Source organism: Lemur catta, chromosome 1 (genome assembly GCF_020740605.2).
Source record: "Lemur catta isolate mLemCat1 chromosome 1, mLemCat1.pri, whole genome shotgun sequence".
In the NCBI taxonomy this organism is placed as follows: Eukaryota; Metazoa; Chordata; class Mammalia; order Primates; family Lemuridae; genus Lemur; species Lemur catta.
In genome coordinates, this window is record NC_059128.1 from 119,093,112 (window position 1) to 119,120,607 (window position 27,496).

General features: G+C 58.7%; 3 protein-coding genes and 1 non-coding gene across 9 annotated transcripts in view; 2 read left to right on the plus strand and 2 right to left on the minus strand.

Moving 5' to 3' along the window:
* Positions 1 to 115: 115 nt before the first annotated feature.
* Positions 116 to 7,559, minus strand: DDX49 (DEAD-box helicase 49). Of its 2 annotated transcripts, none has more exons than XM_045552067.1 (13): positions 7,398 to 7,559; positions 6,405 to 6,528; positions 5,621 to 5,706; positions 5,405 to 5,526; positions 4,944 to 5,131; positions 4,696 to 4,836; positions 3,715 to 3,790; positions 3,010 to 3,086; positions 2,703 to 2,800; positions 1,770 to 1,844; positions 792 to 880; positions 643 to 714; positions 116 to 531 (listed from the first exon to the last, which is right to left on the minus strand). In XM_045552067.1, the coding sequence occupies exons 1-13, from the start codon at positions 7,510 to 7,512 to the stop codon at positions 373 to 375; spliced, it is 1,422 nt and encodes a 473-aa protein (XP_045408023.1). In that variant the 5' UTR covers positions 7,513 to 7,559; the 3' UTR covers positions 116 to 372. The 2 variants fall into 2 exon arrangements, 1 of the variants encoding a protein (XP_045408023.1); XR_006735365.1 differs by having other exon boundaries at positions 511 to 531; positions 792 to 875; positions 7,398 to 7,549.
* Positions 7,560 to 7,782: 223 nt separating this feature from the next.
* Positions 7,783 to 22,868, plus strand: COPE (COPI coat complex subunit epsilon). Of its 2 annotated transcripts, XM_045552238.1 has the most exons (10): positions 7,783 to 8,028; positions 13,172 to 13,234; positions 14,379 to 14,479; positions 16,612 to 16,764; positions 17,757 to 17,810; positions 18,414 to 18,495; positions 19,522 to 19,677; positions 21,389 to 21,457; positions 22,484 to 22,558; positions 22,715 to 22,868. In XM_045552238.1, the coding sequence occupies exons 1-10, from the start codon at positions 7,903 to 7,905 to the stop codon at positions 22,760 to 22,762; spliced, it is 927 nt and encodes a 308-aa protein (XP_045408194.1). In that variant the 5' UTR covers positions 7,783 to 7,902; the 3' UTR covers positions 22,763 to 22,868. The 2 variants fall into 2 exon arrangements, with proteins under 2 accessions (XP_045408194.1, XP_045408204.1); XM_045552248.1 differs by lacking the exon at positions 22,484 to 22,558.
* LOC123631254 lies at positions 8,776 to 8,837 on the minus strand. Its single transcript, XR_006733098.1, has one exon. It is a non-coding gene; the product is annotated as a U7 small nuclear RNA (small nuclear RNA).
* A 118-nt stretch (positions 22,869 to 22,986) lies between the features above and the next one.
* The window catches only part of CERS1 (ceramide synthase 1), a 28,714-nt gene continuing 24,204 nt past the window's right edge, over positions 22,987 to 27,496 (plus strand). For 3 of the 4 annotated variants that reach the window (XM_045552200.1, XM_045552207.1, XM_045552214.1), the window contains exons 1-2: positions 22,987 to 24,854; positions 25,135 to 25,228. In XM_045552200.1, the coding sequence (XP_045408156.1) occupies positions 24,589 to 24,854; positions 25,135 to 25,228 (360 nt within the window). In that variant the 5' untranslated portion in view covers positions 22,987 to 24,588. Of the gene's footprint in view, positions 24,855 to 25,134; positions 25,229 to 25,490; positions 25,826 to 27,496 lie in introns of those variants that run through there. The other variant, XM_045552224.1, reaches the window with a different exon arrangement.

Consider the following 27,496-nt stretch of genomic DNA (forward strand, 5'->3'; position numbering starts at 1 on the left):
CAGCTTAGGGGCTGCCTGCTGGAAGTGGACATGGTGTTCTGGGGGAGGCACAGGCAGCCACACTGTACTCTCCCACCCTTACTGCCATCGTTCTTAGAGAAATGCACTAAGGAAATCAAAAAGACCCATTTATTGAATGCCTGCTGCACATGGCATCGCTGGGGGTGACCCTGGCCCGGGATGACATACATGGAGTTGAATCCAAACTCCTGGCTGGTGTGTTCCTTCCTCCTCTGCGGCCTGACTCTTGCCCAAGGCTCTGGGAAGGGGACAGCAGGGGGCACAGGGACGAGGGGCTGGTTGCCCACAGGGTCTGCTGTGGGGGACTGGGCAGACCCCAGGAGAGGTCCCTGAAACTGGGGAGGTGGGGGCTTAGGCAGGCCCCAGGCGGGGCGTTGGGTGGACACCTGAGGCAGCCCGCCCTGCTGCCTTCTGCCACCGCAGCGTCTGTTCCACCTTCTTCCTGAAGCGCCAGTGCTTTTGCTTGATCTTGGCCAGCTCAGCCTTACGCTTGGCCTCCAGGTCGGGGTCCTGGCATGGGAACGATGCAGCTGAGCTGGGCACCTTCCCCGCTGTGCTGGAACCTGCCCACCTCCACCCCCACCCCCAACCCTGCCCCCTCCCCACAGGCTCGGCCTTCACCTTCCCCTCCAGGATCAGCTGCTTCCGCTTGTTGATTTCTTTTTTCTCGTCAAAGTGGGCCGCCTCCAGTTTCTGGGGGGGCAGGGAGAGGCAGGTCAGGGGTTCCCTGTCTTGAAGGAAGCACCCCGGGCCCCGCCTCTGACACTCACAATCTCACATTCTCTCCGAACCACGTTGACCTGCGTGACGATCTGCAGCACCTGGGCCTCCTCCACTGAGAATTCCTCCAGCTTCTTCTCTGAGGGGGCAGCCGAGCCCGGGCAGGGGTGGGGAAGAAACAGAACAGGGGGGGAGGGAGGGAGGTCGGCCATAGAGTGAGCTCCCCGTGCAGTGGGGTGTGCAAGTTCACATGGGGTCATATCAAGTAAGAGTTAGCTGGGCAAGACCAGGGATGTCAGGCAGTAGGAAGGAGCGGACTGCTATCTCTTTTTGCTTGGAAACAATGTCTTTCCTTTTTTTTTTTTTTTTGAGACAGTCTCACTCTGTTGCCCAGGCTAGAGTGCTGTGGCGTCAGCCTAGCTCACAGCAACCTCAAACTCCTGGACTCACGTGATCCTCCTGCCTCAGCCTCCTGAGTAGCTGGGACTACAGGCATGCGCCACCACACCTAGCTAATTTTTACTATATATATTTTTAGTTGTCCATATATTTTCTTTCTATTTTTAGTAGAGACGGGGTCTGGCTCTTACTCAGGCTGGTCTGGAACTCCTGAGCTCAAACGATCCACCCACCTCAGCCTCCCAGAGTACTAGGATTACAGGGAAACAATGTCTTTTAAAATCCAAACGGTTCTGAATTTTAGGACAGTCTGTGCAGTGATCAGACATGCCCCAGTCAGCGGTTCTGTCTTGGCTACACATTAAACCACTTGAAAAGGTTTTTAACAGGCCCAGGCCTACGTTCTGTCACGGGCCTTTGATGTCAAGGTGGATGGTCTCAGGGACCATCCACATGCCTCAGTCTGAAAACCCAAAGTCCCCTCCTGCCCGAGTGGCTTTCAGCTGCTATTGGCCACTGTGGGGAGTTTCTGTTTCAAGAACTGGGCAAAAGGAACTTCTGAGGGGGGCAAACAGGTGTCTAACCCAGAGGCACCCACCTCTGCTCTCTGCCCACCCTGCCTCACTCACTGATCTGCTCCTCGATGGTATGCACCAGATGGATGTCATACTGTGTCACCAGCGTGATGGCTTGTCCTTGCCGCCCTGTGGGGATGCACCACAGTTATCTGTCTGTCCCAGAGGAGCTGTAGGACGCTAGAAAGAGGCAGCTCTCCTGCCAGCTTGGCCTCACAGAGAGGCTGGTAACTGGCTGATTTCCCTTGTTGGTTTGGCTGCCAGGGAGCCCAGGCTAAGTTATCATAGCAATTAGTCCTCATTGGCCTCAGCCCAGATCTCTGTTCCCCATTTCTGAGACTGACCCGGGCGAGAATAGTACTGACAGCTGACAAGGTTCATGACCCTCACAGAAGCCCCCCAAATGCATCATCACTCTTGCTATCTGCCATTTGAAGCCCAGGGAACAGATGTGACCTGCCCAATGCCATGGGGTCAGGAAAGAACGGCCAGGCCCAGTCTGTCCTCAGGAACCACATCTCTCCTGGCACCAGGTGTGAAAGAATCTCACAAACACTGTGCCTCTCCCTGGCAAGGCTGGGTATCAGATAAAAGAGTGTCTCCTTGGCCCCTGGGCCAAGGTCACAACGAGGGACCAAACTTGGCTATCACATCCTGCAGGGCAGGTTCTTATCCTCGGGGCTTTTCATTTCCTCACTGCTGGGCCCCAGCTGAGAACTCTGACAGGAAAAGGGGGCTGGGGCAGTGTGTGCCACCTTCCCAGAGGACAGCTACATGCCACTCAGCATGACCCTGGTCACCTGGGGAAGGCAGAACACCCCTCGCCATTGCATTTGAAAGGACAATTACCCCAACTTGCAAATGTTACCTTTAGTAGCTCTCACCTATGGGCTACATCCTACTCACGTCCCACCAGCTCACAACTTAGGTCCTCAGGTCTGGGTGGGCTGGAGGGACAGGTGCCCAGGAGCCGCCCAGCCTGCTCACCTGCACGGGCCGTCCGGCCGACTCGGTGGATGTAGATCTTGGGGAGTCCGGGGGTGTTGTGGTTGATGACCACCTGCACTGTGGGGATGTCCAGGCCCCTGCAGGCAGAGGCCAGTCAGCTCCCACATCCATGTGGGGAAACTGAGGCAGGGACTCACCAAGGTCACTCTCCTCAGAAGCTGGGGCTGCCTGACTCATATCCAAAGCCAGCCTGTCCCTCTGACCCTGCCTTGAGGCCTCACTGGGCTGCTGTAGGGGAGGGAGTGACTCAGGCAGGGGATGGAGCCCAGACCCAGGGGCCACTCACCGGGAAGCCACGTCTGTTGCAATCAGGATCCGGTAGATGCTGGACTTAAACTTGGCCAGGACAGCAAAGCGTTCTTTCTGTGCCAGGTCAGGGAGAGAATGGGAGTGGGCGGGGGCAGGGCAGGGCCCAGGACAGTCTCTGCCCTCACAGGGCTCAGTCCACTGAAGGAGGTGACCATGAAAACACCAGACAGAGGCCGGGCACAGTGGCTCATGCCTGTAATCCTAGCACTCTGGGAGGCCGAGGCGGGAGGATCGCTCGAGGTCAGGAGTTCGAGACCAGCCTAAGCAAGAGTGAAACCCCGTCTCTACTAAAAAATCGAAAGAAATTATCTGAACAACTAAAATTATATAGAAAAAATTAGCCAGGCATGGTGGTACATGCCTGAAGTCCCAGCCACTCGGGAGGCTGAAGCAGAAGGATCGCTTAAGCCCAGGTGTTTTGAGGTTGCTGTGAGGAGGCTGCTGATGCCACGGCACTCTAGCCCAGGCAACAGAGCAAGACTCTGTCTCCAAAAAAAAAAAAAAACAGAAAAGGCCAGACAGGGACAACTGAGCAACGGTTGAATGAGATGTACTTGGGGAGGGTCTCGCCGAGCAGTGAACTTTTGAGACCAGGAGAAAGAAAGCAGTAGGAAGAGGGTTCGAGGCAGAGAGACGAATCTGTGCAAAGGCCCTGAGGCTGGTGGGTATGGGGCTGCCGAACCTGTTTCATCATGGAATGCAGAGCCACGGTGGGGAAGTTGAATTTGCGCAGCATCATACACAAGATCTGGCAGGTCCTGGTGGGAGGGATGCGCCCATTAACCTCTCCAAGCTTTGGGGTCCTGGGAAGGCATTCCTGCCCCCACGCACCCCTGAAACACGAAGCAGGGTGGACCTGCTCAGCTTAGAAAGGAAAGGCAGGATGTGGGCTGTTAGAGGTCCTGCCTACCCGATGTCCTCTCTGCTGACCCCTCCTTAGCCCTGGGACTGCTGCTTTGACTTCTGAACAGGTGTACTCTCTTTCTGCTGGGTTCGTAGGGCTGAGGGGCTGGAAACTGAGCTGCCAGGGATAGTTACTATCACCAAGAAGGCAGGGCCTTCTAAGAGGGAGCCCTGAAGCAGAGGAAAACAGAGTTCAGAGACGGGGACAGAGAGAAATCCGGTACTATCTAATAAGCTGCTGGATCCTGCTGTGCCTGACAGCCACCCCATTGCCAAACTTCTCTTCTGGGATTTGAATTGTTTTGATTTCTGCCCTGTTGTCCTGGCTCATGCTGGAATAGCCTATAGCTTCTTGATGACGTCCCCGAATAGCTCAAAGGAGGAGTTGATGTAAGCTGCCCTAGGGGTCTCTATGTTGCTGCTGACACACATCAGGCCTCAGTTAATTATCACAACTTCCTGTGAGATGGGACTGGAAGCCCAGGAAAGCTCAGTGATACCCCCAGAGCACGGTGACAAGACTGCTGAAACAGCTGCTTGCAGGGGTTTCTTGGCCTTTCCATCAAGGGCAGGGCTCAGGAACCCTGAAGCCAGCGGGCTCTACCTTCAGATGAGGCCACCCCAGCTTCTTGAATGAAGCCCCCATAACCTCTGGTCTGAGCAGAGGCTGGCTGTGTGTCCCAGACATGTGACACTGGGACACCTCCTGCAGTGAAGGCCTATGGGAGGGGAGAGGAGGGCCCTGCCCACCCGTGCTCACTTGCATGTGTTAGTGAAGATGATGATGGACCAGTCCTCGTGCTCATCCTGGAACTTCTGGATCAGGTGGACCAGGTAGGCGTCCTTGACTTTCTCAGGCACCAGCAGGTAGCGCTGGTCCAACTGCTCGACGGTGCTCACCCTGGGGACACCGAGCCTCGGTTCCGGCTTCTGATGGACAGAGCTGCCCCCTCACCCCGCCTGTGACCCCCCAACGCTGGCCTGCCCTGTCAGCAGCTGTGGACTCACGGGGCCTGCGCCTCCCAGAAGAAGGGCTGGTTGGTGGCCAGGCCTTGCAGCGCCCTGAGCGTGTCAGTCAGGGTGGCGCTGAATAGCAGTGTCTGCCTGCGGGCCGGCACAGCCGCCAGGATGGCCTCCAGGTCTGCGGTGAAGTCTGTGCAGCCCTGTTCCAACAGCCGGTCGGCTTCGTCCATCACCTGCAGTGCCGTGGGGGCAGGGGAGGGGCAGAGTGGGGGTGAGGGTGGCGTCTGTGGCCCCAGGCCTGGGAGGCCTGTCTCCTCACCCAAGTCTCAGAGCCCCCTCTTTTTGGTCCCTGAATAGTCCTTGTCACTGTTCCTAGCACTTTACCCAGCGGTCTAGGGGACACACGTTTCCCAAACGGATGAGATAGTACCCCAGGCTGACACTGGGCCCAGAAGACCCGACCCCCAGCTCACAAGGTCCAAGAGGGCAGGGCCAGGCCGGCTCACCAGGAAGCGGATCTTCTTTATACTGAAGGTGTTGGAGCTGCGGAGGTGATCAGCTAGGCGCCCTGGTGTGGCGATGACCACATGTGGTTTCCGGGAGAGCTCCAGAGCCTGGGCCACCATGTCTGGGGGCAGAGGGGGAGAGGTAGGGCTGGGCAAGTGGTCTGAGGCTGCAGAGGTCCTATATCCAGAGTGTCCTCCAGCCTCCCGGCCCCATACCCATGCCGCCGACGATGATGCAGTCTTTCAGACCCAGAGGCTTCCCCAGGACCCGGAACTGCTCAGCGATCTGGTAGGCCAGCTCCCTGTGGGTGCAAACGGCCCAGGCTGGGTCAGATTACAGCTCTGTACCCTCTATGCCCATGAGCTCTGCTCATGCCTCTCCCTGGCCTCCTGTCTTGCCCTCTCCTGCTCACACACCCTCAGAATCAATTCTAACCCTCTGGCTGGCATTCAAGGCCCTTCTCGAACTCTCTCTAACATGCCTCGCCCCCTGCACCCTTCCCATTCCGTGACACTCTCATGCCTCTGCATCTGCACACCAGCAGGTCCCTCTGCCTAGAATACCTTTTCCCAAATCTGTCCCTTCACAAGGCCCTTTTCATCTTTAAGGCACGCCTTGAATTAAGTCTTCCTCGACTCCTCCGCCGCCCAACCTGCAAGCCACACCATCAAGGAACGCTGTGCTTACCTCTCCTCCTGCTGTTGTAAGATTTATTATGTTACCTGCTGTGTTTGGCTGTCCAAGGAGGGGACATGTCTATTTCTTGAACTATAAGACTACTGGCAGCTCCCTTCTGACCAGCACTTGCCCTAAGTCAAGCCCTATGCTGAGAAATTGTCACACACACACCATGTTAATTCTGCAGCCCCCTTAAGAGGTGATCACGATTTCTGTCCTCATTTCACACATGGGGCAAGTGCATCTCAGAGACGGAAAGGCACTTGCCCAAGAGAACACAGCTGGTTAACGCACACCCAAGGGACCTGTTGGAAGGCTCACCTGGTGGGTGTCAGGACAAGGCAGAAGATGCCATAGGGATCCTCAGACAGCTTCTGCAAGATGGGTAGAACAAATGCTGCTGTCTTGCCGCTGCCTGTCTTGGCACAGCCTAAGCAGTCCCGACCTGGGCGGAGAGCAACACAGCATCAGCACGCTCTATGTGTAGACAGCATTCCATTGGACATAGTTTACAATAGCCTATGTTTAACGACCACCTATCATGACCCCAGTCCTGACCTATCCCTTTTCCATTGCAGGCACACTGGCCACATTCCATCATGGGCAACTAATAAAGCACAGTAGGAAGAAGCCATTATTGTCTCCATTTAACAAAAGGGGAAACTGAGTCTCAGAGACTTTCTCAAAACACACAGCCGATGAGTAGCAGGCTGGACTGTAACCCACAGCCATCTGAACCAAGATGCCTGCAGCTTCCCACCCTCATACTGATCCCTCCTGGAGTATGTGACTTTGAATTCCCTTCTCCAATACACAGCCTATGCTCCCTGTTGACTCCTTCATTTCTGTTTATTTAATCTCTCAACTCGTCCCATGCTAGGCTTCTTGTGGGCATTTTTTTAACAGCAAAACTGGGTTGAGCCAGAAGAGCGGGGAGAAGAACAGTCATAACACCACAGAATCCTGGATATACTAGCAATTTTGACTGCCTCCGTTGCTATTTGTAAAACGAAGATAGTATTGCCAGCTCTGCCGAATCTTCAGAGCACTATCAAACAAGTTATTCATCAAACCCTCCCTGTCCTGAGGCTATAAAAGTTTCAGAGATTACATCACTTGTGTGCCTACACGCAACGAGTCAGTTGTGGGGCCCAAACGCCAACACTGCCCAGTCTGTCTCCGGAACCCAGGCTCCCCGCAACGCCCAAGGCTGCCCCTCGTCCGGTGGGACCGGCCTGGGCATAGGCTACTAGCAGGGAAGGGCGGCGAGAGGAGCGATAACGCCTCTTGGGAAAGCCGCCGGGCCACACTCACCCTCCAGGATGGCGGGGATGCAGCCGAGCTGCACGGGCGTAGGCTGCTTCAAACCCAGCTGCCGACATTGTTCCACGAGCCATGAAGACAGCCCGAGCTCAGCGAAGCCAGCCATGCACGCCACCAGCCTTGGGGGCCCGTGTGATTCGTGTTTCCGGCGTGTGCCGATTACGTCACGAAAACTCCTTCCCGTTTATTGGATCGGCCTCCTGTGTGGTCCCACCCTCTCTAGCTCACTCTGCCATTTCCAACCCGGACCATAGACCTCATCATGTTTCCCTGGATCCCATTGGCTCGCAGGATCAAATCAAACTACAATTCCCGAGACACCCTGCGAGACGCACTTCTGTCTGCCGCCCCCTTGCTCCCATTGGGGAGACTCCCATTGGCTTCTTTCCCTGCCACTCGAAATGAGTAAACTACATTTCCCAGCGTGCCCGGTAGTGGCGCTCTGCTTCCGGCCGACGTGTCTCTCAGGAAGAGGAGCGGGCGGGACCATACCGACATGGCGCCTCCGGCCCCTGGCCCGGCGTCGGGCGGCTCCGGGGAAGTGGATGAGCTCTTCGACGTGAAGAACGCCTTTTACATCGGCAGCTACCAGCAGTGCATCAACGAGGCGCAGCGGGTGAAGGTGCGGCCGCGCAAGGGCGAGGGGACGCTGGGGGCGGAGGCAGAGGACGCTTCTTGGTGGCCGCGAGCCGCGCTCTGCTTCTAAGAACTTTCCATGTTCTGCTCTGGGAGTTTTTGCTCCGCGCGCTTCTTCAGAGTGCGATGGGAATAATCACTGCCCCACGACAAAACCCAAGGCAGTAACAGTCTACGTCTTATCACTTAGAGAGCGCTCACTGCGCCCTGGAAGGCATTTGAGTAAGGAAGATGTTTATGCCACTATGGTAATAATTCTCCTTCGTCGAGCCGTACACTCAGTTCCCCTGAGGTAGGGACTGATGTTCATCCCCATTTTACAGATAAGAACACCAAGGCTCAGAGAAGCGTTACCCTGCCCGACTACCCCGGTTGTTTCCCCAGAGCTCGCCCATTCATCCATTCCTCTTTGAGCACTTCTATGGGCCAGGCCCTGTATTCTACTGGGCTCAGAGAGTGACAAAATAGACAAAATTCCCAGCTCTCTTGGAAACCCGAGCCCAACAGAGACAGACAGTAAACAAGTAAACGAACAAGAAGTCAGGAAGCCACAAGAGACTGGTGTGATGGAGAGTGGTGGGAATTAGCTTGGTTGTTGAAGGACCAGAAAATAGCTCATCATGGCAAAGCCAAGCTGTGAGGAGCAGGTGCCAGGAGAGAGGGCAGCAGGGGCTGTTTCTTTTTATTATTTTTTAGAATTAATTAAAGTTTGATAGCATGTGGGGTGGGGGCGGGGGGTCTTCCGATGAGAACCGGAAAACCTGCTAGACAAATTCTAAAAGAACTGTAACACTCAGGGGCTGTCTCTTGAAGGATGTTTAGGGGGGGATATGGGTATGACTGTCACTTTGAGGGTGAGCTGTTGGAGAACGTTTAAGAGCAGCAGATGTGGCAGGGTCTTTGCCTGCCTTCACAGTCTAGCATTCTAAAAACAGTAAGCAAGTGAACGTGTGGTTACAACTAGAGGTAGGCGGCACTTTGGGGGTAGGGAGATAAAAAGAGCCAAGTCAGAGAATAACTGTGGGCCCTGCTTCACATGGGAGTGGTCAGATCAAGCCAGGCCTTTCTGACAGTGCGTTTGAACTTGAGGCTGAACCTTCAGAAAGATGTAACCTAGTCAATTGCCACAGAGGTGCTCAGGCAGGTATGAGCTTGGGGTAGTCAAGCCAGTGTGGCAGATAGAAGTGGGATAAGAGAGGGGGAGGACAGAAAGGAGTGGGCAGGGCCTTGGGGGCCATGGCACAGGTTTGGATTTTATTCCAAAGGTGCAAGTGGCCATTGGAGCACCAAGCATTGTCCATATAACAGGGATAAAACGTGAAACAGACTTCAGGAAGCTCTTGGGATTTGTTGAAGTAACATTTGTATAATTGTGTTAATTTTCTTTTGTTGCCATGACGAGTTACCACAAACAACCGCTTAGGACATTTTTTTTATTTTTTAAGAGATGGGGGTCTCACTATGTTGTCCAGGCTGATGTTTATGTCCAGGTCTCAAGTTACCCTCCCACCTCAGCTTCCAGAGTTGTGGGGACTTACAGACATCAGCCATGGTACTGGGTTGGAACAACACATTTGTTATCTCATAGTTTCTGTAGGTCGGAAGCCAATATGGCTCTCACTGGGCTAAAATCAAGGTGTTGGTTAGGCTGTGTCCTTTCTGAAGATTCTGGGGAAGAAGATTCAAGTTGCTGCCTGTTGGCTGGGGTCCACCCTTAGCTCCTAGAAGCGTTCTCCCACCCTAAACCTCGTGCTTGGACCTCCATCTTAGACCCAGCTTCAGGGTGTCAAATCCTTCTCCCACCTGGAATCTCTCAGATTTCCCCTTCTGCTCCGCCCCCTCTGTCCACTCCCTGCTGTTCAGGGCTTGTGTAGTTAGACTGGGCCCACCTGGATGCCCCACCATAATCTCCACATCTTAGGGTCCGTTACTTCAATCATGTCTGTAAAGTCCCGTTTGACATGTAACATAAACTATTCGTAGGTTCCAGGGATGATGGCACAGACGTCTCTTGCGGGGGTCACTTATCCAGCTCATCACCACAATCGTATCACCTCCTTGCTGGGGTACTGTAGACTGATACAAGGCTGATGAAGACCTAGACCTGGATTCCAGCTGTGTGTCACTGCACTTCTCTGAACCTCAGTTTATCATTCTGTCAAATGGGAATGATTACACTTACCTCATTAGGGTCATGAGATAGTGAGATTCAACATCAGGCTTGCATGCAGCCATTTGGCTTTTGCCATAAGTCTGTTCGGCTTATGTCATAGCAATGTGCTGTTCGACTATTCTAGTGTCATGATACCAAGACTTTATATTGCTGCTGAAAGGGAGAACCAGTGTGACCTGCTACGTAGGTAGCGACCAAAAATAAAGTCATGGATACCAGACTAGCGGTCTCGCTCTGGCTGAGCTGGAAGGATTATGCGCTGGCACTGAGCTAAGATGTGCATCCAGAAGGAGGAGGCTACTGTCCCTGCTGAGCCATTCAATGTGATTTAATTCTGGTCCATAGGCCACCTGAATCCCGTGGGGCCCCAAAACATATGTCTGCCTGCAACCTGTGAATGGGGCTTATCTGGAAAAAGGGTCTTTGTGAATGTAGTTAAGTGACAGGTCTGTAGATGAGATCACCTGGGATTTAGGATGGGCCCTAAATCCAAAGGGAGATTTGAGATGCAGACAGAGGCAGAGATCTGAGGGATATGGCCACAAGCCAAGGAACATCAGAGCCACCAGACTCTGGGAGGGGAAGGCAGGATCCTCCTAGAGCCTTTAGAGGGGCATGACCCTGCCGACGCCTTGATTTTGGACTTCTGGCCAAATTTATGCTTCTGTGAGAGCATAAATTTCTGTTTTAAGCCACCCAGGCTGTGATAGTTCATTCCAGCGGCCCCAACAACTCAGGCCCACCTGTAGTGTCATTGTCCTTTATCGATGGTAGCACCGTCATGACATTTCTCCCTTTGTCAGACATTTGTCAAGTGCCCAGCAAGATGGCAGGCACCGCCCAGGTGTTGGGGTTAAAGCAGGAAGCAAAGCCTTGAGTTGCTCAGGTGCAGTATGATCAGGTGACTTGAATGGCCACATGGACAGTAGAGGGAGGGGACACCACCCCCACGGTTTCTGGCTGCAGAGCCCGGCCCCCCCCCCCCACCGGCCTTCCCAGCCAGTACCCAGAGTCTGCAGCCCTGGCCACACCTCCAAGCCACCTAGGGGCAGTGCTGGGGTCACCCTGGGGTCAGGCATCCTTGGTGGATGTGGCCCTCCTGGCTTGGCTGGTTTCTGAGCTCCCAGGGGATTATAATGGGCCCTTGAGGTTGAAGACCAGAGCCTCTCCTGCCCTGGGGAGACACGCGTCACTTCCTGTTAAGGTGGGATCATTCCAGAGCCTCATGTCGGGGTCCCTGCTTTGTACTTCTGTTACACTTCCTGGCGCTCTGCTGTCTCGGGTGGACTGAGCGGCCCCTGTGCTTCTGCATCCAGGGTCTTGCAGACACCTTGGCAGTCCTGCAGGGCCAGTGGCACTGTGCGTGTTATGGACAGGCCAGCTGAGGCCACCCTGGTACCCCTATGGCATCCCACTGTGTCCTCACCAAGACCTTTGGGCAGACGTGGTGGCTCACGCCTATAATCCCAGCACTCTGGGAGGCTGAGGCAGGACGATCACTTGAGGTCCAGAGTTCAAGACCAGCCTGAGCAAGAGTGAGACTCCCTAAATAGGGAAAGAGGTCAAACTACTGCTCTTTGCTGATGATATGATCTTATATCTGGAAGAGTGTGACCCCATCTCTACAAAAAGCACAAAAATGAGCCAGACTTGGTGGCATGCTCCTATATTCCTAGCTACTGGGGAGGCTGAGGCAGGAGGACCGTGTGAGGCTGCAGTGAGCTATGACTGCCACTGCCTTCCAGCCAGCCCGGCTGACAGAGCAAGACCCTGTCTCCAAAAAAAAAAAAGACCCCAAGAGCTGGTGCTTGTCTCTTTTAACTTTTAACTGAGGGTGGCAGCGTGTTGCCCCAGGCTCGCCCTCCTTGCTGATGTCTGCCTTCTAGGGTCACTTGAGAGTTACTTATTTAGAAGGCATTCACGTTCCAAATCATGGCCAGCTGCCCAGCCTGCCACCAGGACCCCTTGGTGACACCATCCTGAGCTGGGCTGGGGCCAGGTCTCCCATGGCCTGAGGTGAGAACACATTTGCCACCCACACCCATGCCTCAGGCTGAGGAGAAGAAGGAGGGCATGGTGGCTTGGAATCTGTGGTCCTCAGCCTTGGGGGATGGCATTCCTGGTGCACTCCCAGCTATAGGGTGCTGGATCCTTTGTCCCAGTGCCTTGGGAGCTGGCGGGCCATCTCTCTGTGTGCTTTCCCAGGCCCCTCAGTTTGGAGGCTGTTCATGTGGTGACCCTGAGGTGGCTGGGCCTGCTTCCCACATGCACTTGACCCTCCCAGCCCCAGGAGGCCTGTGCCAAGGCCCTGAGCCACAGGCTAACCTACACTGTGTCCACCTGGAAGTCAGGCAGCAGCCCTGGGGCAGCATTCAAAGCTGTTCTCCCGAGGAAGGGCCCCCAGCCTCCCTGTCTGGCTTGGGCTTGGGGCCGCCTCCTCACAGCCCTAAAGCCAATGTTGTGGGAGTTCACCTCCCTTCTGGTCCTTAGTTCTGTGCAGTGGCTGGGCCAAGGGGGCATGGCCCAAGTACAGGGCAGTCCCTGGGTTTCCCCTGGCCTTACTGCACTGGGGCAGCCACACTGGGCTCAGAGTGTGTTGAAGCACAAGCAGAATGGGAAGAAGCCTCTCGTGCCCTCGTGTCCTGCAGTCGGAGGCGCCGGCTCCACCCCGGCTCCTCACTGTGGCTGGAGCGGCCACTGCACTTCGGGACAAATGGGAGGGTTGGTTGAGCCTCCTTCCCAGGGTGGTGTTGGGGCAGGAGATCAGGTGCCTTCCATGCAGGGTGCCCCCAGCAGTGGCCACTCTCACACAACCTGAAGTCACGTGCAGTGGAAGACCAGGGCTGGGACCCTGCCAGCGAGGCTCTCTGCCCACAGCCTCTGAGGGCCTGTCCTGGGGCCCTGTGCAGGCTTGCTGTGCCTTGGCCTGCATCTTGACCCACCTTTGTTCCCACAGCTGTCGAGCCCAGAGAGAGACATGGAAAGGGACGTCTTCCTGTATAGAGCGTACCTTGCACAGGTGAGTGCTGGCCCGTGACCAGGGACAGTATGAACTCCAGACAGGAGAGTAACAAACAGAGTGCTGGGGCGGGGGCCAGAGCGCAGGAAGGGGCCACAGAGAGGGGATCCAGGCCTGCAGGGTCCAGTGAAGACAGGCAGTCAGTCTGGCTGCCACAGGTAGGCAGTTGTGTCACCAAGGCCCTGGACCCCTGGGCCGGGGGCCCTGTGTAGAGGTTTCTTGATTTTTAAAAAAATTAATCGATTTTATTTCTTTAGTGCAGTTTTAGGTTTACAGAGTAATTGAGTAGATAGCATGTAGAGTTCCCTGCAACCCTCCCACCCACACACAGTTCCTCTCATTGTTAACGTCCTATGTTAGTGTGGGACATTTGGTGATGCTCTGGTGTTGCGGCACTGTCATTAGCGTCAGGCAGTTTCCTGGGTCTGTGAGCACTTTTCCCCTGCAGAGCATTCCAGAGCCTGACGGGCCTGCCCCTGTGCCTGGACCTTGAGGGGCGAGCCTAGCCCTAGATGGTGTGTGCAGCCGGCATCCCCTTGGCAGGTCTTCAGGGTGGTTTAAACACACTTATACGTGTGTATATGTGTATTGTATACACCTGTACGTACATGTGTTTTTTTAAGATTAACACGTGAATATGGCAACAAAAGAATAGAAGATGTCTAGGCAGGAACACAGCAAGGGACAGGCCCTTTGGCTCCAGAAGTGACCACAGGCAGCAGTCTGGTGTCAGCAGGAGGGCCTGTGGATGGGGTGGGCTGGGCGGGGCACATTCTGCTTTACAGGAGCATGTGCCCTGACCCCCACAGCTGCTGCCCTCCCCCAGGTGGCTCGTCCACCCCCGCCTGTCATCTCACCACCAGAGCCAGACAGGTGGGGAGGGGTAGTAACCCGCTAGGGTCTTCAGCTTGAGCATTGGGCAGCCTGACCTGACAGGTGAGGGTACACCTGCTGCCTATGACAGGTCACGCCATGCTGGCTTCCTCAGTGCACTGCAGTGATGGCCCCTGGTGGGCAGAGGGGTCCCTGGCAGGGCAAGGGCCTCCTGTCTAGAGGCTCTGCCAAGGTGATGTTGACAGGCCAAGGGCATAGAGATCCTTCAGGGAGGGCCGGCGCAGCTAACACGTGTTTGTCCCCACTGCAGAGGAAGTACGGTGTGGTCCTGGATGAGATCAAGCCCTCCTCGGGCCCCGAGCTCCAGGCCGTACGCATGTTCACCGAGTACCTTGCCCACGAGAGCCGGAGGTGAGGCCTGAGCGGGAAGGGCGGGCCAACCTCGGTGCAGGGTCTTCTCCAGGGCCTATTTGTCATGAACCTGGGCATGCAGAGGGCACAGTGCCCATCCCCTTATGTCCCTCAGATGAGGTGTCCCTCCTCCCCGTCCGCTCATCTGTGCCTCAGTTTCCCTCACCTGCACAACAGAGGGGCAGAGATGGACCCTGCTTCAAAGGGGAGGGTCAGGGAGACAAGGACATGTATACAGATACCTTAGGGACCAGGAGGTGCTCTCTGAACCTACTGCTGCAAATGTCAGTTACTGCGCATCACTGGGTGCCCCGAGAGAGTCCCCTTCCCCCGGGACGGCCCAGACTGTGGTGGGGGCAGGGGCTTCTCCAGTTTTCTGACCAGCATTGCTCACCCCAGGCCCTCAGGCAGGCGCCTCCCAGCCAGCTCCGGGTCTGACCAGAGAGGTAGCTGTGCCACCTCTGGGTTATCTGCTCTGGAGCCCTGGTGGGGGCGGCTGAGGCCATGCCAAGTCCTGTCCCTGAGCCACAGACCAGTGTTGGTCAAACACTCATGGGCAGCAGCCACAGAGGGAGAGGGGGCTGGGCTGTGGAGACCCAGGAGTCCCCTCCTGCTAACAGGAGTTGGGGTGACACCCTGCTGTTGTCCTGCCCCCTCCTTGCCCTATGGAGGCAGCACCCCCAGTGCTGTCTCCTTCACCTGAGGAGGCCAGAGACTCCTGGGAGTTGACTCATGTGCAAAGGTGGTGCAGTGGGGTGATTGGTGGCCCCCAAAAGATGTGTCCATGTCCTATCCCAGGTACTTGTGAATGTTACTTGGAGAAAGGGTCTTTGCAGATGAAAGTAAGGTGACGATCTCCAGATGAGGTCACCTGGATTTAGGGTGGCCCTGAAACCAACAACTGGTGTCCTTATAAGAGGCAGAAGGAGACAGAGAGGAAGCCTGTGTGAGCAAGGACCCAGAGATGGGGTGATGCCCCACAAGCCACCAGTTGCCAGCGCCTCTCTCCAGGAGAGGACCCTGGAATGGTTCTCCCTCAGAGCCCCAGAGGGAACAGCCCTGCCCACAGCTTGGTCTCCTGAGCCGGTAGAGAACGAATCCTTGCTGTCTTAAGCCACCTGGGCTGTGGTACAGGCTCAGACTTGAAGTCACTTGTCTATCAGGGCCTGGTGGTGCAGCTAGTTCTCCGTGGAGCCTAGATAGTGGCAGATGTGCCCCACCCTCGGGGGGCCCTCAGACACAGGTGCTTGGTGAACAGTCCTCCAGGGACCCATGTGGACTCCTACAGGGTCACGGAGACTCGTGTGGACCCAGAGGAGCGGTGGCTTTGGTCTGACAGTGACTCCTTTGCCTGCCTTCTCTTGTCAGCTGCTCAGCAGCCCTTGGAAGTGGGGGTTTGGCTCTGTTTTCCAGTTAGAGAGACGGAAGCTCGGGTGACCTGTGGCCTGGGGGGACGCCCAGCTGGTCCTCAGCCTTGCTGAGACTCCAGCCCAGGCGTGGCCCCTGGCACATTGTCCACCTGGGGGTGCAGCCGACACACTGGGCTCTCAGGAGCCAAACGTGGCTGCCCTGGCAGTGGGGGTGCCCAAGGGCTCCCTGCTGGCAGTCATCTGGGTGCTCTTGTCCGCCTGCACAGCCACCCTCAGCACCCAGGCCGAGCTCCCACTCCAAGATTTGGCCCTGAGGCCCACAGGGCTGATTATGGTCGGGTGTCCCTGCCAGGACCACCAGCCTCCTGGGGAAGGTGGGCGATACTCATGGTGCCTCTCATGTCCCCTCGGGGGCACCTGCCATGTCATCCAGTTCCCACTGAGCCCAGGGTGCTGTGGACACCACAGCCCCTGAGCGCTGAGAGACCCTGGGACTCTGGTGGTCATTCATGCTGCTGCTTGGACAGAGCTGAGCATGGACCCTCCCACAGCACATCCTCCCCTCCAGGCCTGGAGCACCTGGTCCCACTTCTCCCAGCCTCAGTTTCCCCATCTGTATAGGGCAAGAAGTGCCTCGTGGGAAGGTGAGCGTTGGGTGCTGCTCTGCACCCTGGGGCCTGGCTCACTTTCTCTTAGAGGTCACGTGGGGACCTGGCCACCTCCTGGCCCCAGGTGTGGCCCCTGAGCACCTGTGTCTTGCAGGGATGCCATTGTGGCCGAGCTGGACCGGGAGATGAACAAGAGCGTGGACGTAACCAATACCACTTTCTTGCTCATGGCCGCCTCGGTCTACCTCCACGACCAGAACCCGGACGCTGCCCTGCGCACCCTGCACCAGGGGGACAGCCTGGAGTGGTGAGTGGCCCTCCACCCTCCAGGCTGCACACGGCCTTGCTGGCCGTTGTCATGGCAGCGGTGAATGAGGCAGCCCTGAAAGGAGGCCCAGGTCTCCTGTCCACACTCCAGCTCCCACAGCGCCCAGGGCTGCAAATCCTCTGTTCCCAAGGGCAGAGCAGAAAGCGCCTTTGTCTCTGCTCATGGTTTCTATTCCCCCCGCCACCTTCTGTTCCAAGGCCCCAGGCCTGGTCTCTCAGGCCTTCTTGGGCCCCCCAGGCCAGCCCAACTCAGGGCTCTCTGTGGTCGGGGTGTTGGAGCCCACTGTGGTGTGGTCAGTGCCACCCTGCACCTAGCGTGGGACCCTGGGCCCATGCTGTGTCCAGGGTGCTGGTCACAGAACACATGCCCACCCTTTCCCCTGAGCTGTCCCTGTAGTGCCTGTCTTCCTCTGTGAGTTGTCCGTTGGCGGTCACACCGTCATTGTGTGTTCCTTCACATCCCACCTCCATCCTCAGAGGGACCTGCAGGGGCCTGGAAATAGGGGCGGTGCACAGCGAGCGAGTTAGCACTCAGCGCCGGCCTCGGTGCTGGCTCCTGTTCTCGTGGGAGAACACAGCAGCAAGTGGCCCCATGAGTGATTGGTGGTCACAGCTGCCTGGGGACGAGGGGAACTGAGAGAGTGGGTGGCCCCTAGGGCCCTGCAGCAGAGACAGGTGTGTCCCTCCTCTGCGGGGCCGTGTTCCTGAGCACACCCTCCTCCTTGGGGTGGGCAGTGAGTAGGCCGGGATCCTGGAGCGCACACCCCGGGGACCCACCAGAACTCCTGGGCCTGAGCAGGCTCAGCGGCAAAATGTGGGAGTGAGGGTGCCGTCCCTGCAGGGTGGGGCTAGGGGTCCAAACTGTCTTAGAGAAATTAGGAACATTCCAGACCCATGGAGTGAGCTCCTGGTGGGGAGGGGGCTCTTCGGTGTGTCTGCAGCCACCGGCTCAGTGCCCGCCCTGTCCTGCAGCATGGCCATGACGGTGCAGACTCTGCTGAAGTTAGACCGCCTGGACCTCGCCCGGTGAGCCCTCCCCGTGCGCCCCACCACATCGGGACCCCACGTGCCCCAGAGCCCCTGCTGCTCCATCATTCCTCCCTGTTCCATTCCATGAGGTCACTGGTTGTCCTTTACTCCACCTTTCTCTGTGGTCTGTCACGGGGGACGAGAGGCACTGCTGTCAGTGCCTCAGTGTCCCTCTGTGAGGTGGGAACGGAGGAGGCTGTGCCTGTAAGCACAGGTAACTTGGTGCATCCCCTGATGGGGGTCATCTCTCAAAACAGATCCTGGAGGTGGCGCCACTGAGTTGGAGGCTGTGGGTGGCTGTTCAGGACTCTGCTCGCTGCAGGTCCAAGGCCCTTGCCCAGGACTTGTTCACGCTGTGCCTTCATCACTGTCTCCTCAGTTCAGTCGACTCTCTCCTGAGCCCCCACTTGGTGCTGGGTGCCCTCGGGAGCAGCGGGTGGGACCAGGCACACACGGCCCAGGCGCTCAGTCACAGCAAACCAGCGTGCAGGGGAGCGTGTAGCGGGACATTCCCGAGGCTCCGAGTAGGGAATGAGGTGGAGAGTGCCAGGCCAGCACCTCGGCCATTCAGCGCCCTCCCGTCCTCTCCCCTGCCCCCAGGAAGGAGCTGAAGAGGATGCAGGACCAGGATGAGGACGCCACCCTCACGCAGCTTGCCACCGCCTGGGTCAACCTGGCCGTGGTGAGCCCCAGGGCCTCTCCAGGAATCATTGGTCCCCAGCCCAACCGGGTCTGTGGGCGACCCTCATATCTGTGTGGCGGGCCACTGGCCGCTCTGTGGGGACCTTGCTCCAGTGGGGCTCCAGGAACAGGCCAAGGACCACCCTCCTCACCGCTGGCACGGCTCCGGCTTCCTTCAGCCATGCCTCTGCTTGGGCTTTTCATAGCCAAGTGACTCGGCCAGAGCCACAGCAAATGGGCAGCGGTGGGGGAGGGGTGGTCCACAGCCAGAGGTAGCACTGCTCTCCTGGGACGCGCCTGACCAGGCCCGCCTGGCAGTGCGTCCTTCTCCCCGGCTCAGCTCTGTCTGGGCTCCTGGTACCTGGCCAGCCAGGGTGCGAGTGTTCCCCAAGCAGCTGCAGAGGTGTCCTCAGCCCCAGCCTGGGTACCCCTGTCTGGCAGCAGCCCCTCCTCTGGTTCCGGGGACTTGGCTTCCTTTCCGAGTCGCTCCTTTGTATGGGCCTGTTACAATGTGCTCCCTGTCTCTGCCCTTCAGGGGGCTGAACCTCCCTTAGCCAACGGATGTGCAATGTCCATCTTGTTTAGTGGGACAAACCCAGCAAATCTTTCTGGTAATTTAACCTTTCTTCAAAGGCCACCTTAGCCTCAGGCTCCCCCTGCAAGTGTCATTCGGTGTCATTAGCAAGTAGACAGGTCAGAGCCACTGGCCACAGAGCTGCCTCCACCTCTGATGGGCCCTATGACCTGGTGGTCCAGGCTGAGCCCACCCCTACCATCTGTGCGTTGAGTCTCTCTCTGGAGGCCTCAGTTTCTGCATCCACAAAACGGGTACTTGGGGAGCCGGGTGGGAGGTGGCTGCATGTCTTTCAGCCTCATCAACAGAGCATAGGCTGCATGGGGGGTGAGGGGAGGGGGTGTCTCTGCAGCGAGGTGGTGGCCAGGCTGTAGCCTCCACTGTATGAGGGGACAGGCAGGAGGAGGGTTGGCCGGCAGGGTGACCAGTGATGACACCAGACTGTCCCCCCAGGGTGGTGAGAAGCTGCAGGATGCCTACTACATTTTCCAGGAGATGGCCGACAAGTGCTTGTCCACCCTGCTGCTGCTCAACGGGCAGGCGGCCTGTCACATGGCCCAGGGCCGCTGGGAGGCTGCCGAGGGTGTGCTGCAGGAGGCGCTCGACAAGGTGGGTGTGGGCCCGGCCACCTCCAAGCCCCATCCCCAGAGTGGGGATGGCAGGAAGGCCAGGTAGCTGGAGGGTGGGGGTCAGGACAGGGAGAAACTGGTGCAGCAGAGACCCTGCAGGAGGCCACATGGCCCCACAGGGATTCTACTGACCGGTCAGCTCCCAAAACCTAAGAATCAGGGAATACAAATGAAAATGCAGGTTCCAGCGTCCCTTGGAAATGACAGGATCTGGGCAGCCTGGGCCGAGTAGATACTTGCACCCTGCCCTGTCTTTGCTGTCACCTCGGCTGCCTAGTTAGGGACCTCCAAGGGAGCCCCTCACTTGCGTTTGCACCCAGCATTGAAGAGATGTCCCTAGTCATCATGCAGAGGAGAGAGGCCCCGTCCTTGTCAGGAAGAGGGAAGAGAGATCACTGCCTGCCCAGGGTGACAGCAGTTGTCTCCTGACCAGTGTCTGCAGTCTTCATGATGAGTTTGTGTTCTTTTTTGCGATCAGAAAGCTTTTTCCATTTTGCAGAAACATTTTTAATCTAATGAGAGAGAAGCGCCGGTAACACCTTCCTCCCCCGTCCGCTCTGCACAGGGCTGAGTTACCATCAGAAGGTGGTTTGCAGAGCGCTCTCTCAGGCTGTGTCCTCCTCCTCCTCCTCCTCGGCAGGGTCCTTCTTTATATCTGAACAGTCACAGCTGGTCATCTTGGACAGGCTACGTGTCTCCCGTCTCCCCATGGAGGCAATACTGGCGAGGTCCCCCCCCCCCACCACCACCCGAGAACTTGAGTGTAGTCTGTGTTCTTGACCACATCCTACAGGGGCTTTTGTTACACTGCACAAGTGACATGTCCTGTGACTTGCCAGTTAGACAATTCACATCTGTCCTCATGCATTGACACACCACCTGGGGCTGGTTTGCTGTCCCGTGGCCCTGGTGGACTCCCTGTGACTGTGGCTACCCGTGTTCTGGAGGGGGTCCCTCCCCATTCCTTTCGGAGCAGCCGCACTTGCTCCTGTGAACGTGAGCGATGTCCAGTCAAGGAGGCCGAGGCCAAGGTGCACAGAAGTCGGGTCTCAGCAGAGGTGTCCGGGCAAGAGCGTCCCTGGGGCAGGCCTGGGTCTCCATGTAGCCCAGATGGTGCGTCTCGCTCTGAGCAGCCACCAGGCTCTAGCTGGGGCTTCTGGCCAAGGCTGTTCCCAGGGTTCTGTGTGCTCTGGAGGCCAGCATCAGTGGGCCAGGCCAGGTAAGGTCACCTACCTGGAAGTTTCTGGTAGTTTTCCAGCAGCTTCCCACCAAGGCCGCCTGCTCCTTGGGAGTAGATGGGATGGCAGTTCCACCCCATGGCCCTGGGGTTCATCTGTAGCAGCAGGTTGAGACTTGAGTGAAAAAAACGCTCCTCCCCAGTCCCCACAAACAAGGGAGCCATGTCCCAGGCTGGTCCACAGATGAGGAAACAGGTGCAGAGAGGAAGTGGCTGGCGTGGGGAATTGGGGGGCTCCGGGCTGCCAGCCTCTTGGCACTGTCACCCCTGAGGTCACTGCCTTGCAGAATGGTTGGGGGTAGGGGGACTCTGGTTCCAGCAGCCCCGGGCCCACCCCACCTCTGAGGGGGTGACCTTGTGCAGGTCACACACCCTCCCCAGGGCAGCAGTGGGTGTTGTCCTGCCTGAAATAGACATCACTGACCCTGCCTGCCCTGTGTCCCTGTGTTTTCAGGACAGCGGCCACCCAGAGACACTCATCAACCTCATTGTCCTGTCCCAGCACCTGGGCAAGCCCCCTGAGGTAGGCTCCCCCAGGCCAGCCTGAGGCCAGGTGTGGGGGTTTTCCAGCCTCTACAGTGCCAACCTGGGGCCAGGCTGGGGTCTCAGGGTGTGGACATCACAGTTGGGACAGAAACCTGCCCTGCTACAGGCAGCTGCCATCGGCCCAAGGGGCCCCTGGAAGTCAGTGGTATGGGTGTCCCCCAGCCACAGGCAGTGGGTCAGCTGCTCCTGAGGGTCCAACAGAGGGATGGGCTCAGAGAGCATCAGGGCTGGCTGGGCTGGGACCCTGGTCTGTGCCACTTCAGGGTCGTGGGTGGGAGACAAGACAGGGGAAAGGGGCCTGGGAGGATGGTTTTGGTAAGCTCAAGTCATCTGGGCGGGGAGAGGTTGGGCCGCTGCTCGGTATGAGTGACTGTGACCCTGCTGGCCAGGCCCCCAGTCCCAGAGCTGTGTGATGGTCATTCCCCATGTTGTAGAAAGGTCCCCAGGCAGGGCGGGGCACAGGTGGTACAGGAGAGAGAGCGCCCCGACCACCAGTGGCTGGGAAACCTGCTGTTGGCCCCAGAAATAGCACTAGACCCCCAGTCCCAGGGAGACAGAACTGGACAGACACCTCCAGCCCCATGCAGTCGTGGGGCAAGGCTGGGAGTGACAGCTTTGCCTTGGGGTCCAGGTTCTAATCCACAGGGCCCTGGGAAGTCTCCTTGTGCCCACAACAAACCCAGCTCCCCTCACATAACCATCTCCCTCACCAACCCCATCCCCTCCAACCTACCCTGCCCCCGCTGACCACCCTCCCTCACTGGGTCCTTGCCTGACTCACTCACCTGAACCCCGTGGTGTACCGGGCAGCTCTGTGGGGGGCACTGTTCCAGGTGGTATTCCCCACCCGCATCAGCCTGATCCCAGGGTGGGGTGTGGAGCTCTGGGGGGATGTGGGCATGTGAGAAGGAGACCAGGGCTCCTGCCCCACCCACCCCCTGCCCTGAAGGTCAGAGCTGTGGAGTCCCCGTATTTGGCTAACCTGGCCCCACCTCCCCTGCAGGTGACTAACCGTTACTTGTCCCAGCTGAAGGACTCCCACAGGTCCCACCCCTTTATCAAGGAGTACCAGGCCAAGGTGAGCCACTGTGGGTGCCCTGTCCCCAAGCCCCAGATACCCCCAAGCTGGGGCAGGGAAGCCCCAGAGCTCAGGCCAGGCTCACATGTTCATGTCCTTTCTCTGTCTCTGTCTCTCTCTTCCCCACCCCGCCCCTGCCATGTCATCCTGCTGAAGGAGAATGACTTTGACCGGCTGGTGCTGCAGTACACTCCCCGTGCCTAAGGCTGCCCTCCCTGCCTGGCATCGCCCCCTGTCCTCTCTCAGGGCCGGAAGCCTGGCGCCAGCACCCTCGTCTGTCAATAAACACCCCACCTCCAGGGCATCCTCACCTGATGTTGTGCTCTGGCCACTTTGCGGGGGGCATGTGGGAACTAAGGCTCCAAGGGTGAGTACAGGGAAACTGAGGTATAGGGAGTTCATGCAGCCATTGTGAGGGGCTACCAGATTCAAAGCAAGGCCCCCGAGTGGCCTGGAGGTGGTGAGGCAGGTCTGTATGTAGTGCCTTATGAGTCACTGCCAAGATGGACGCCTGCTGTGGTTGCGGCCCTCTAGCCCTGGGACGGCCAGCCTTGGTCACCACCGAGCTCCCCTGCAGTGAGCAAGCACTGCTGTGATAAGGGCAGTGGACAATAGGGAGGGAGGTGGCGGGCAGCGGGGATGGAGGAGAGGGCTGGCTGAGCCTCAGATGAGGTCACCTTTGAGCTGTGTCCACCCGAACAATAAGAAGGAGCTGCCAGGCTGGGTTTGGGGGGGCCAAGCCTCCCGGGCAGCAGGCACGACCTGTGCAAAGGCCCTGAGGTGGCCCTGGACTGTGAGGTATAGGGGAGCTGGACAGGGCCAGCACCCTTTGTCCTTTGGCTGATGTCTGCGCTTATCTCCAGGGAGGAGATAAGACACTAGGCTTCCCTGCCCCACCTGGGCCTGGTCTCAATTGTCTCGGGGGCGGCTGCCTGAAACTGAACGCTGTCCTAGTTGCCAAGGACAGGACAGCAAGCAACTCCCACCTCCAGCAGTGGGCCCACCCCAGCACCTCCTGCCCACTGGAGGAGACCTCCTGGCAGGGGGTCAGGACCGGGATCCTGGGGATGATCTCCCGAGGGAGAGTGGGCCTGGCCCCTGCCCAGGTGGCCTCAGGAGCCACTTTGCACCACTGCCCTACACCCACCCACTGGCAGCCTTCCCACTGGACCGGCCAAAAAGAAATTCGAGGCTGAGCTGGGGCCCGTGGGTGGGCGGGCAGGGCCTCTCCTGTGACTGATGGGCGCCATGGTGACCAGATAGTGCTGGCTGGGAGGGCGGGGGCAGGTGGCTGGGACGGTCCAGGGGCCTCCAGCTGGGCCTGTCTTGTTCTACCCCAACTCACAGAAGGACAAGCTCCTACCCATGAGGACATTCAGGACAAAGAGGTGGGATGCCCATGGGACAGATGGTGACAAGTGCTGGGGAGACTGATGGTGGGGGAGGGTTTTAGATGGGGGTCAGGGAGGCACACCAGGTAGGCGACATCTGTATAAAGCCTGGAGGTGAGGGAAGAGCCCTGCAGGTACCAGAGGAACCACATTTCAGGAAGGGGGAACAGCCAGTGCAAAATTGGCGTATTGGAAGAGCAGCAGGGAGACCGTGGCCAGAGGAACCAAGGAGGCTGTGAGGGCAGGTGGTGAGGCGCTGGGCTTTCACTGAGTGAGGGGTGAGCCACGGAGCATCGTGAGCAGAGGAGCTGGCCTTGGTATCAGCAGCTCCCTCCAGCCTGTGTGTGGTGAGGAGGGAGCCAGGACACCATAGAGGAAGAGGGGGGTAGCCCAGGGTCACTCAAGGCTGCACAGGTGCAGGGAGGTAGCCAGACTCCGGCATGTCTCAGGGGTGGGGCCCCCTGGAAGCCCCCATTGCTTTCTCTACCTGTACACCTGAAGGTCAGGTTGGGCTGGTGGCTGTGGGGGACCCAGCCCAGCTGCTGTGGGGCCTATCCCTGCATCCTGAACCTTAAAGGCCAGGTGGCAGCGGGAAGTCCTGGGTGCTGGAATAGGGGGCCTGCAGTGCCAGGTGAGGTGATGTCCTCTGATGGCCACTGGGGGCTTTGGGCTCAGGGCCTGGTCAGTAGATTATGGAAGGTGGGCATCGTGGGCACCAGCAGGTGGCACCTCGGCCGACAGCCCCTCTTCCCAGCTCTCCAGTTAGCCTCTCCAACGCTCCGGGCCAGGACCAGACCTCACCATTCCCTGGGACCCTCGCCACCTCCTCATGGCCTCAGGTCCTGGCACATCTTGGCACAGTCTCAGGACCATCCCGTGGCCTTCCCACACTTAGCAGGCGTAGGGTAAATGAAGGTTCTCATTCTGAAAAGGGACATGGCCCACCCGAAGGTGTGGCAACACCATCCTCTGCTCCATGGGACTCCTGGCCATGCCTGGCACTTGGCAGTGGGGCTCCACCCTGGACTGGGGACCATGACACTTCCCAGGCCTGCTCCTCCGGTCTCTGGCAAGCTACTGGGGACTCAGAGACAGACTGTGAGGGAGGGGCTGCTCATGTTGGGGGTTCCCTGGAGGAAGAAGAGAGCTGGGTCCTGTTGCAGAGCCACCTGTTGTTCTCTGCAGCCCTGGGGATCGGCCGGGCCTTGCAGGGAGGCTGAGGGAGTGCGTGCTGATAGAAGAGCTGGATCAAGACCATGACTTCATTAGGGACACAATGGTGAGTGAGGTGGTGGAGCCTGGAGTGGGCACAGGAGCGCTGGGGAAGCAACACGGGGGTACGCGAGGCCGCTCTGCCCCCCGACTCCCCGCCTCCCAGCCCCTCCGTTTCCTCCACTGGAAAACGGGCGCGAACGCGGGCCCGCCTCTGGAACACCCCGCGTCCCGGTGGCCGCACCCTGGCCGCGACCCCGCTGGGGCGGAGCTTGCGTTGGCCCCGCCCCGCCTCCGCCCTCGGAGCTCCCGCCCGCGCGCCCCCGGCCCAGCTGTGGCGCGTGACGCGGGGCGCGCGGCTCCGAGGCCACCGCGGACGAGCGCAGGCGACGGGAACTGCCGGCTAGCGGGCGGCATGGCGGCGGCGGAGACGGCGGCAGGGCCGGCGGGGCCCGAGCCCATGCCGAGCTACGCGCAGCTGGTGCAGCGGGGCTGGGGCAGCGCGCTGGCGGCGGCGCGGGGCTGCGCGGACTGCGGCTGGGGGCTGGCCCGCCGCGGCCTGGCGGAGCACGCGCACCTGGCGCCGCCCGAGCTGCTGCTGCTGGCGGTCGGAGCTCTCGGCTGGACCGCGCTGCGCTCGGCGGCCACCGCGCGCCTCTTTCGGGTTAGTGTGGCAGGGGGCCGGGACCTGGGTGGGGGAAGCCGGGGCGGTTGGGGGGCTTGGGACGGAGAAAATTGTGGCGCCGCGCGGAGTCGGGGCTGGGGGTGGATGCGGGGGTGTGGCCGGGCTCGGCTGAGTCTGGGACGAGGGGGGCCTGATACGGGTAGGGTGTTCAGGACGTGGCGGGGAGCCCTTTCCGGTCAGTTTGGGACGAGGAGGCCCCGCGCAGTGGGTTGCTCGGGTTTCTGCGCTCTCTACTGAGCAGCGCCCAGTTCTGGACAGAGGAGCCCAGGACGGAACGGGGAGGGCTCGACCCCTGGGGTTGCCTGCGCCATGTGCCTCCTGGCCACTCAGGGCGCGCTTGGGGCTGGAGCGGGGTCTGCTGCCTAGTCTGTGCGGTGTCTGTGCAGCGGCGGGGCCGCCCGGCCTGCTGCTATGTGGAAGAGGCAGGAGCTGCCAGGTCGCTGCCTCGCGCCTGTCTGGGGTCAGCGCCACCCTCCGACTAGGGGTGGCAAAGGCCTGGGCGCCCTGCCACGTTGGTGGTCGCTCCCTTGGAGGTAACATGGCCTGGGATTTTAGGGCTGGACTGTACTGCCTCCAAGGGACGACAGCAGAATTGCCCCATTTCTGGCGAGGCCACTGCGCCGGCCAGAGATTGACCATGGTAGTGACATTGGCACCTGATCCCTGGGGAGGGGTCACTGTTGCAGAGGCTGGTGGGAAAGCGTTGGGGCCTCTAGCTTGCTTGACACCCCTGTGGACTAGCTGGGGTCACCCTGCCCCAGTCTGGCTGGAGGTGGTAGAGGGTGCGAGGACAGAGTGCCCAGCTCCAACAAAGGGGCCTTTCTCTGCTGGCGGGGAAGAGGCTGGCCCTTGTTATTAGGTCGAGGATGGGCTGTTGTCTGGCTGCTACTCTCCCTGCCCCCGTCCCCATGTCACCCACATGGGGGAGAGACCCCAGCCACCACTTTGCTGTAGGGGGGTGGGCAGGCCTGCCGAGGAGAGCCCCTCTGTCTTCATCCATCCTGCTTTGACTCTGCCCCTACTTCCAATTTCCAGCTGGGAAGCAGAAGGCTGGGAGGGCTAGAGCCAGCGGGGAGGGGATGTGGCCACTTTGGACTACTAGGGACCAGGGCAGAGACAGCAAAGTCATGCACCCCGCACTTTTAGCATCCCCAGAGGTCAAGCTCCAGCCCCAGGCCCTCCCCAACCTGGGTGGAGATGCTTGCCCCAATTCGAGGCTTACCCTTCCCAAGAAATGGGTGGAGGGGCTGCCAGGTTCTCCAAAGCTCATCTTCTTGGCAGCAGCCTGGTTGCTAGGGGTTACAAGAGCTGGCTCTGGCTATCTCCATGACAACTGCTCCAGGCTGCAGGCTCCTGCCCCCTCAGCCTTGGAGGGAGGGGCGGGCTTGGCCCAGCAGTTCTGGAGCTGCAGGCCCCTCCCTGCCCCAACCCTGCAGCTTCCTTCGCCCTCACCCTTGCCTTGTGGTTCCCCCAGAGGAGACCTCTTCCTCTCAAGTTCTCCCCGCTCCTTCTCATCAGCCCCGTGGGGGTCCCCACATGTTCCTCCAGGTGCCCCCACATCCCCCTCCATCATGCCTTCATGGGCCAACCCCCACAACCCCTCTCATGTCTCAAATCTCCTCCTCCTCCCTGTCCTGCTCCTGCTGTCAC

Bases quoted from the DNA above. Each gene is read 5' to 3' on its own strand.
- COPE (XM_045552238.1), top strand. From the start codon at position 7,903: ATGGCGCCTCCGGCCCCTGGCCCGGCGTCGGGCGGCTCCGGGGAAGTG. The intron at 19,678-21,388 runs GTGGGTGTGGGC...CTGTGTTTTCAG, and splicing joins TGCAGGAGGCGCTCGACAAG to GACAGCGGCCACCCAGAGAC. The intron at 22,559-22,714 runs GTGAGCCACTGT...ATCCTGCTGAAG, and splicing joins TCAAGGAGTACCAGGCCAAG to GAGAATGACTTTGACCGGCT.
- DDX49 (XM_045552067.1), bottom strand. From the start codon at position 7,512: ATGGCTGGCTTCGCTGAGCTCGGGCTGTCTTCATGGCTCGTGGAACAA. The intron at 5,707-6,404 runs GTGAGCCTTCCA...TTGCACCCACAG, and splicing joins CTTGTCCTGACACCCACCAG to GGAGCTGGCCTACCAGATCG. The intron at 5,132-5,404 runs GTGAGCCGGCCT...ACGGCACTGCAG, and splicing joins TAAAGAAGATCCGCTTCCTG to GTGATGGACGAAGCCGACCG.